The sequence below is a fragment of the Belonocnema kinseyi genome, chromosome 10, assembly GCF_010883055.1.
Source record: "Belonocnema kinseyi isolate 2016_QV_RU_SX_M_011 chromosome 10, B_treatae_v1, whole genome shotgun sequence".
In the NCBI taxonomy this organism is placed as follows: Eukaryota; Metazoa; Arthropoda; class Insecta; order Hymenoptera; family Cynipidae; genus Belonocnema; species Belonocnema kinseyi.
Genome location: NC_046666.1, coordinates 66,784,468 through 66,794,563, shown reverse-complemented (window position 1 = coordinate 66,794,563; position 10,096 = coordinate 66,784,468). Strand labels below are relative to the sequence as shown.

At 28.9% G+C, this 10,096-nt stretch overlaps 1 protein-coding gene across 2 annotated transcripts in view; it reads left to right on the top strand.

The window, feature by feature from the left end:
• LOC117181891 (protein FAM151B) overlaps nucleotides 1–6,812 on the top strand; it is a 35,814-nt gene extending 29,002 nt beyond the window's left edge. The window contains exons 5-6 of one of the 2 annotated variants that reach the window (XM_033374905.1): nucleotides 4,811–5,250; nucleotides 5,367–6,812. In XM_033374905.1, coding sequence (XP_033230796.1) covers nucleotides 4,811–5,204 — 394 coding nt within the window. In that variant the 3' untranslated portion in view covers nucleotides 5,205–5,250; nucleotides 5,367–6,812. Of the gene's footprint in view, nucleotides 1–4,810 lie in introns of both variants that reach the window. The other variant, XM_033374904.1, reaches the window with a different exon arrangement.
• Nucleotides 6,813–10,096: the final 3,284 nt, after the last annotated feature.

Sequence of the window (10,096 nt, the reverse complement as noted above, 5' to 3'; positions counted from 1 at the left end):
CGTCTCCCATCTCGAAACATAAATTTATCAATTCGCAAACTCTATGTGGTATGTACTCTCCACCGTGTTTAAGCATTTCAGCATTAATACCGTCTACCCCGGGAGCCTTACCGTTTTTCAAGTTCTTAATTATATCACTAACCTCAGTTACACAGCCTTTTTCAATTGAGTTTTCCAACGCATCGTGTTCAATATCGCAGTTGTGGTGTCCTATAGCTTCATCTCCGAATTGTCTCCTAAAATAGTCTCTGAAAGCCTCTAGTATTCCATCTGCATCATATACCATTTCCCCCTTACTATTTCTCATGTTGACAATTTCTGTACTTTTGTTTCCTTTCATTTTTTTTATAAAGTAGTTTCCTGCTCCCTTCAAAGTCGTTTTGTATTTTTATCTCTTCTTCTGCTCTAACGAAATAATTTAGAAAAATACGTTTCTCGTCGAGGTTAAAAAAAACCTGTTTTTTTTCTATGATCTATAAGATATTCCACAGTTGCAAACAATTCTTTTCTATTTCTGTTCATCTAAAACAATCCACTATAAAAAAGGAAAAAATCAATGTGGTTCTATTTTTCTTGCTCCTTAAGAGGAGATTTCTATTGAAAAAATATATGTAAAAGTATAAAAGGATAACTTTATAGTGTCAATGAGGGTATCTTACATAAAAAAATTCCACGGGGATTAAACCATTTACAAACGTATATAAATCTTATTTCCTTACAAGATGTAAAAAAGTAAAAAAATAAAATAAATAAAATCCTATTAAACGATCCTTGTTTAGAAAAAAAAATTTTACTTCTAAATTTTGTAGAGTAAATTTTTTATAAATTTCAAATATAATAATTACTACAAAATTTGGATACACATCCCCTTTAAAGTTTGAATTATTGATTTGTCGATTTAGTATGAATTGTGTATAAAGTGTTTTCTGAAAAATATTTAAAGACCTTGTAATATGTAAGTTGTCAGAAACACCCTCAAGAGGCATAAACCACCCCGAATCATAAAAAATTATCTTTTCTCATGTGTGCGCGCGTGTGTGTGTATGTGAAAAAGGGTGGGTTTGACATCCTAAACACTAAAAGGTTTTTAAATATTTTCCAGGCATGACTTTACAAGTAATTGATGTACAATTTTTTATATTAAATAAAAAATTCAATAGTTCAAACCTCAAAGGGGGCTGTTTTTCACCCGTAAGTTTGGTTTAGGAAGACTGTTTTAGTTTAAAAAAAAATATTCTGCTTAAAATTCAGGAAAATTTGCTCTAAAAACTATTGATAGCTCGAGCATTATATTATATACGGATTTCTATAAGATTCTTACGAGAAATACGAATCTGTAACTTTTACATCGATAACGCGAATGTTTTTCGAGATATTAATTTTGTTATGATAATTTATTGAATGTTTTTATTGACATAACTTCATAATATAATTTTCGATGGGATTTTGTTTAAAGAAATACGAATCTGAAAATTTTAAATTGATATTCTACTTATTTCCAACATTTCTACTCCCATCCATACCCATCTCCGTTGTCAGCCCCTCCCCCGTTTTCAAATCCCTTGTCAGGTGTAGAAGGAATTCGGCTAAATCCACCGCCTAACACGTCCTCACTTTTTCCATGCTCCCCCTCCGATTTTTATATTCCTTTTCTGGGAGAGAGTGACTACGTCTACATGCGACTTCCCCCAGACACAATCTTCTCAATTCCAGGGATCCCCCTTTTTTTACATTCCTTCACGCATTACGTAGTAAATGTCGAGATCTAATCGTTAAATCGGTTTAAAAGTGTTTGATTCGTTTTTCTCGAATAAAATGCCCTATGCAAGTCAACATAAAAAAATAATGTAAATATAAAAAAAGGAATAAATCAATATCTTGAACGTTATTGGAGATATTGATTTAAAAGTTACAGATTCCGGTTTTTCACAAAAAATCCTATAGGAATCTGGATGAAAACTTTGCCGTTATGGACCTCGTAATATGGCCTTTATTTTTAAGGGTGGTTTTGCAACGTTCCTAAAAATCGAGATTATTTGAAAAAAAACACTAATTTGTTATTTAATACGAAAATTTAATTGATATTTTCTCAAACGCGCATAGAAATAGTACTCATACTCTTCACGAAAGGAAATGTTCATTTCAGATTAAATTAATTAATTTCTTTAATTGTTATAAACAAATTAAGAGGTGAAACCGACATTTCATGAATCTGTTGTGTTTGTATAGTTTAGACTGATTTCATCGCTAATTAACGTAAAAGTAATAACTAATGATGACCGAGGAATAATTAAAAAGAACTGCCATTGTTATAAATAATTATTTAATAAAGACATTCACTTCTGCATATATATAAACATAAAATTTTTTTATTCACTACAGGATCATTTCGCATTGTGTAGTATAGATCATTTTTATTTTTAGTCAAGGGACTTCTTTTCTTCTCTGAAGAATAACATTAGAATATAAAATATTGTGATTGAACAACAATGATTATTGTTATAAACAATTGTTACAAGTAAATTCACGCATAATATATTTTTAAGGAGAAAATGTTTCTTTTCTGCGGGGCTATTTCTTTTTACCTCAATAATAATATCGTAAATCAAGGAATCAACATTGAGCAATAGTTGTATTTTTTATTTTTAAAATTCATATTTTCTAACATTACAAATTTTTTCTTAGTTGATAAAAATGCAACTATTCGGTGGAAAAATAATCTTTTTTAGTGAAGAATTTAAATATTTTGTTAAAAGTGCATATTCTTTGTAGAAAATTAATTATCTTGGTTGAAAGTTTAAACTTTTTTGTTAAAAATTAATTTTCTTGTTTGCAGATTCACCATTTTTAGTTTCAAATGTATCACTTTTGTTGAGAAATAATTTGTTTCCACAAAATTTAACTATTCCATTTTTGGTTGAAATATCAACAATTACACTTTTCCTTAAGAATCAATCTTTTTTTGGTTGAAACTTAATTGTCTTAAGTAAAAATTTAACTTCCATTTTTGGTTGAAGATTTACTTTTTTTGTTGGAAATCCTCCTTTCTAGCAGTGAATTAATCATCTTCACTATATGTTGAAAATTCATATCTTTTGCTCAAAAGTTGTCTTTGATAGAAAATCAATCAATTCATGGTTTAATTGCTGAGAGTTGAACTAGATGGTAATGTATTTGTGTATTTTTCAACAGTAATTTTTATAACAATAAAAATATTTTCTTGTTAAACATGCGATGTAATGTATTTTTTGTTTTTGTAAAAATTGTTCATATAATTATAATCGTTGTTAAATGAAATATTTTCCCTGCTAATATTATCCTTCAGGAGTTTGTTGTCATTTTCCAACTTCAATAACAAATTGGTAATTTTTTTAATCGGCCTCAACAGGCCTGTATGAAATTCAATAAAATAATAAACTTTAAAATCGTTGAAGAAATATTAACTCTAAAACGTTTTGAAGCCCAATATGAAAACTGGATAATTCTTTCTAACTTGTGTAGCTCTGAGGCTGATTATTTCAGCGGAAAGTAATTTTCAAGCCCAATATAGGCAATATTGGGCCTTATGGTCAAAATGTGGAACTTCCTTAAATCAAACTTTTTTGTGATAGAACTGTGGAAAAGAAAACTTAAAAAAGAAAGATCTTAAATACTTCCATATGGTTTCCTATATGGTTTCCCATGTGGGTTTTTATATAATTTCCAAAGTCCAAATTTTTTATTCAATGATTGTTTTTAGAAGCGGTATGGAAGGGAATATTGTAAATGATAGGAAACTGTAATATGGAAAACTATATAGGAAACCACATGAAAAAATATACTGTTAATGTGTGGTTTCCTATATAATAGTTTCCCATATGGTTTCCTATATACTTTCCTATGGCTAATTATTTTTATTTATTTATTGTTTTTAGAATTTTAAAATATTACAATTTTAAATGTTGAAGTTTATGTTAAGCGATGGGGAAGGGCATATTATAAATTACAATTTATGATATACCCTTTCCATTTCTTCAATTTCCCAACTTCAAAATTGAAAATTGTAATATTTTACAATCATAATGACAATAATTAAAATTTAAAAATTGGACATGGGAAAGTATATAGAAAACCATATCGAAAACTACATCAGAAAATATATAAGCTCGTGGTTCAAATAACTATAGTTTTTCATGTAGTTTCTTAAGTAGTTCCCTAAGAATATGCCTAATATAATATAATATATAATACATATGCCTATATAATATATGCCTAATAATATGCCTTTCCCCATGGTTTAATATTCAACTTCAACGTTCAAAATGTTAATATTTTCAATTCTAAAAACAATCATTAAATAAAAAAAATTATCCATGGGAAACTATGTAGGAAAACATATGATAAACCATATAGGAAACCGTATTGGAGAATATATAGAATCTGGCCTAAAATTACTAAGTACTTTTTCATATGGTTTGCTACATAGTTTTCCGTATAGTTTCCCATGTAGTTTCCCATACAGTTTCACACGAATTTTCCTATAATTTATAGTATGCCTTCCCCCATCACTTAACACTCAACCTAACATTAACAATTTTAATATCTTACAATTCCAAAAACAATCATTAAATAGCAAAATTGGACATGGTCAACTATATAGGAAACCGTATACAAAAATACATCTCGAAATAATACGTCTGCCGTATAGTTTCCCATATAATTTCCTAAATAGTTTTCTATATAGTTTAATGCATATGGGTTTTCAAGAGGGCCCTCATCAATTCTGCTATAGTAAATTTAAATTCTAAAGAACATGTTTATTAATTTCCAGTTACAAAGCTAACAGCACTGGCAACTACACAAGCGCACACATTGACGAGATGTTAAAAACCCTGAAGGACAGCAACGTGACTCAGACAGTGACTTACCCGGTGAGAGCAGCTTTCGCAATAAATAGCATTGACACATTGAAAACCCTTTTGGAAAAGAGTTCTAATAAAAGTGCAACACTGACTATCTGGTCCGCCGAAGAAGATGTAGTTGACGGAAAGAAACTCTCGAAACTGATCAATGAAGTTGGCTCTAAGAAGGTTTACGTTGATGTGCCAGAAAAAGTTTGGAAGACCTTGGACCTCTCCAAAGGTGGAGCTTCTTATGCGAGTTCAAGCATAGCTTTGAGCATAATTTCGACGCTTGTAGTTATATTTACGACCCGAATGCTGTGAAGATGAGGAAATTAAATAAGAAAAAGAAAACTTAAGGAAGATGCAGGTGAGGATGACCGAAAAACTGAAGATGTCTCAAGCAACATTAGTTGCAAAAAAATAGAGGCTTTTTGCCAAATGAAGCAGAAATGGTTTTCATGCGTTATTTATTTTTTTCCTTAGAAATCCTAACGTATATAGAATCTACACCTTCACGAACGAGACCGAACATATAAAATGTTTATGATTGAAAATCGCAGGTCAAGATCTGATCCGAATTGCTTTTTATGTTAAGTTATAAATAACGATCTTGTTTTTCAATACTTAAAAAAAATTAAAAGAGTTGACGTGAATGTTTCAATGAATCAAAAGTTCGACCTTTATATTCCAACTGCAAAGAAGTTGATCCATTATATTTGAATAAATTAATAATGTTTGTTATACTGCTTTGTGACGAGTCGCATGTGCTGTCATGCTGGAACTACTAACATTTTATTTTGTACATAAAGGAAATATTTTCAAAAGTGTCTTTTGCAGAAGCATTTACGTAATCCAGCTAAACCTGTTCAGTGAAGCTCCATGAGATTTTTGACAAAATAGAAAATATATCTATGTGTGCTTACAGTCTATACCAATTAAAGTCCACGACCATTCAATTCCATTAGGCAGTTTGTTCTTACTAGTGCAGAATAAAAACTAGCAGATCGGATGATTTCGGATAACCAGATTTCAGGCAGTGAAACTGAATTTTAATCTTCCGGTCAAAAAATTTGAAATTAAAAACAGTTTAACCAGAACTATTGTTGTAAATCTATACAAATAGTCACATTCCGATGAAAAACTTATATTTTCAATTAAATGGTACATGTATACTTTGTGTCTAGTGTTCAGGTACTTCTGCATCGCATTCCAAAAATTACAGAGACTTATAGAATTTATTACTATTATTATTAATATTACGAGTAGATAATACGACATAAATTTATTTTTCAATTAAGAGATAAACTACCTGCATAGTTTCCATGAATTTGTAAGATCCAATATTGAGGCTTATTTCGCAAAATAGGTAGTAAGATTGTAAATGTCAATGTTATTTCCCGCTGTTTGAGAATTTAAAAATGTATTGTTAAATTAAATGTTGGAACTTACAAATTTGTGTGGCGTATCTTAAGAATTAAAATGAAACCTTATGTTTCTTCAAAAAAAAGTTTAAAATGCCGACGGTCAATATTCAAATTACATTTGTTTACACGTATATTCGATGCATTTAATGTGATTAAGCATTTTTCAACCGACTGATGTGTTAAGTAATTCAAATTAATCATTTGTAATTTTTAGTTGTTAAAAGTCCGAATTTACATTAAATTTTTACATTACGTTATTTTTCTACGGAATTATATTTAATGTATTAACAAAAAATAGCTCGAATAGCATGATTTAGTTCGTTAGTCCGTTGCTTTTCTCAGGTTACAGTACTCTAAATGTTCATAAAAAATTGTGAAAAGTTTAAAATTAATTATTTTTAGTACTAATAGAGTGTCAAAGCCAAAGGATTCAGTAGTTGTCAAATTATAAACAACTGAACACGCTGTGTTTGACAATGAGTAAATAAAGTCGTTTACGAAATAATTTTTTACCTTATTAATCACTAATTACAACAGAACTATTAATAACTGATCATAAAAAAAGGAACTGTAATTTGAAACTATGATTTTACATTAAAAATATTTGACTTTGGCGAAATATAAATAATAATTTTTAAGAATTTAATAATAAAGTTAGTATTTTTTATTTGAAGTGCAGAAATTTGTATTACATAAATGTGCAACTGGAAGCCTGTTCAAAAACTCGATCTCGCCGTCGGTAATAAAGAATTTGTGTGATATTTGATAGGACACACGATGATAAATAAAACTTTCCGCCTTATCGACAAAATGTTCAAAACAGGAAACTGTACTCGCGGCTGTTTCGGATGATTTAAAATTTCTAAACATTTTTTAGAAATTAAATATTAATTATTGGCTGTTTCATCCCCTTATTTTCTTTGATTCAACGTAAAAATAATTGTGCAGTTTTTTTTTATTAATTAAACAATATTTTAACCAGTGGTCTAAGGTCTTTAAACGTTACGAAGTGTTCATTTTTTGCAACAATAACAAATAACTAACGTAAAAGCAATAACAGGACGATACTGAATTTCACACATTTTAGAAGAAAAATCTACCCAGTAACTTGATACATCAGGAATTCCATATCACATGATGATATAATGCAATTTAAAATAATCTATCTTTTCAAATTTTTTGTTAAAATTATTGACCAATTTAAAATAAATTTGATTTGGACTTTTAAAAATTTTAATATTAATCGTTAACTTTTTCAGTTAGGGTATCATTTAGTTTACCATGCGTAATTCTAAAATTGTCTGCTTTAAAGTTTTTAATTTGAAATTTATATTTTTAGACACACATTTTCTATTTACAAAATTCTAAAATTCACAAGCTTTTCATATTGAAAATTTGTGATAAAAACCGATTTTAGTTGATCAACTAACATGTAATCAACTAGTAAATATAAATGATTTAATGATTCTTAAAATTGAACTGTACTTAAAGTAATTGAAATGTCAAAAATTTAACTGTTTCAATTCGAAAGTCTTAGGAGCTAAACAAATGTAAATATCAGATTAAAATTTTATCCACTATTTTCAATTTGAAAATAACCTCAGATTAAACGCTCTTATCAAATTAAAAATTCTGTTCAAGTATTGTTCCATTCTAAAATTTTTAGTTTGAAAATGTTCTTAAGATTCCTAGAAAAATTTTAAATGATTTTGTACCATGAAAAATTAATTTGAGAAGAATATTTAAAAAGTTATAAAATGACATCCAAAATTATCCAAAAAAATCTTAAAGATTTTAAGGCGATGTTTTGATTATGCAAGACTTAAAGATGTATTAGAATCAGTTTAAATAATTTTAAAAAATAGTTAGAAGTTTGGCAAAAACTCAAAAACAATTAACTTTTTAAAAGATTTAAAAAATTTTAAACAATATGATGATTTTGGAAGATTCTTAAATAAAATGTTGAAGCTTTTTAAGAAAATTGATAAGTTTTAAGCTAATTAAAATCTGCTGGATATTCCTGGGAAAATTTTTAATCATCTTTATTTTTAAAAACTAATTTTAAGAGAATAAATAATTTAACTTCAAATTTAAAAAGTGTTTAGCTTTAAAAAAATGAATCTGTTGATTTTTCAGGTTTTAGATTAAATTTGCTTAATATGATATCACTGTAAAAATGTACAAATCTATTAATTTTTTTCTTTAATTTAGAGAATTTAAAAATTGTGAGGTGCATTTATGTTTCTTAACTGAATCTGAATCTTTTAGCTGTACAATTGATAAAAATTGGTTCATATTATTTTAACTGCATGTAATTTAAAATTGTTCAATTGATAAGTGTTAATAGATTACATTTTATGCGTGAAAATAATTGATCGTTTGATCAAAAAATATAGAATACAAAATTATTTGATTCAATTTAAAAGTTTAAACTTCAAGAGCTTCAAATTGATTAATTGAATTTGCAGTTTAGTGTTTATTACCTCAAATGGAAAGATTTTTAGCTTTGAACTTCGAGTTTTTTAATTCTATTCAGAGTGAAAAACTATTGCAAATTGGGGAAAATCGGGAAATGACCGGGAGTTTTTTTCTTCGATTTAAAACTCCACATTGAATGAGTTTTTCAATAAAATGATAGTACGCAAAAAACATTTTGTTCTAACCACCCTGATGGTGACAGTGTACAAAAATGTTTGCTTAACCCAAATCATGCAGTAAATTTTATATTCGATTTGTTTCTTAACTGTTGAAACAAATCTGTTCTTTATTTACGACAAACTACCCGTGTAGAAATCCAAATCGGGAACTAGTCTGGTTCCCGACCATTCGACCCCACTTAAAGCCGGGGGCTAGTCGGGTCATCTGACTACCCCTCGACCAGTAGCGTCACGGTTGATTAGTCGGGGGCTAGTCAGGTAACCCGACTTATCCTAGTCGGGGCCTGATCAGGTACTAGTAGGGGTCATATGATAATACTTTCGCGTGGAATATTAACCAAACTCCCCAAAATTTGTGGAACATCCACTAAAAGTTTGTTAGAAAACTTATTATTTACGGAAATCTCCATAAACTTTTTAAAAATATTTAAAAGTGCTCAAATTTACCCAACATTTAATGGGGAACATACCCTACGCTTAAAAATACATAAATTTATGTAACTAAAATTCCCCAAAATTTGTGGAATATTAATTAAAAAAAAAAACTTCAGCTGGAAGGCAGCAATGGAAGATCTTCGCTCTGAAGGAACCGCCATGTTGGTCACAGTAGTGTCTGCTCCAGGTAATTATGCTTCGTTACGTGTGGACCAAAGCCTGAAGATTACTCGCACGGAAATTAGTGAACAAAAAGGCCCGACTAGCCCTTGACCAAAGATATTATAAACGTAGATGCGGTACGGGGCGTCGGAGTGGGGAATTATATATATATATATATATATAGGACATCACATTTTCTGCCCTATCGAGGTGCTGCCCTCATCGTACTACGAAGTCGAATTCTTGTTTTCTCATTCTTCGTAAAATATGACGGTAAAGCAACAGAAAAATATTTTGAGGTTAGAAAAGTTTGACATGTATTTATCGCTGAATTTTTTCAGATCTGAAGCTTGATGCTGAAAGCATTTTTCTTTGGCAATTTTTATTTTTAATTGAAATAATCAAATATTTATTCCAAAGAAACAACTTTTTAAATGTTTGAAATATTTAAACATTATTGTTTAAATTTAAAATAATAATTAAAACAAAATATATTTCTGGATAAGATATTTTTGTTGAAAATGTATATAGTATT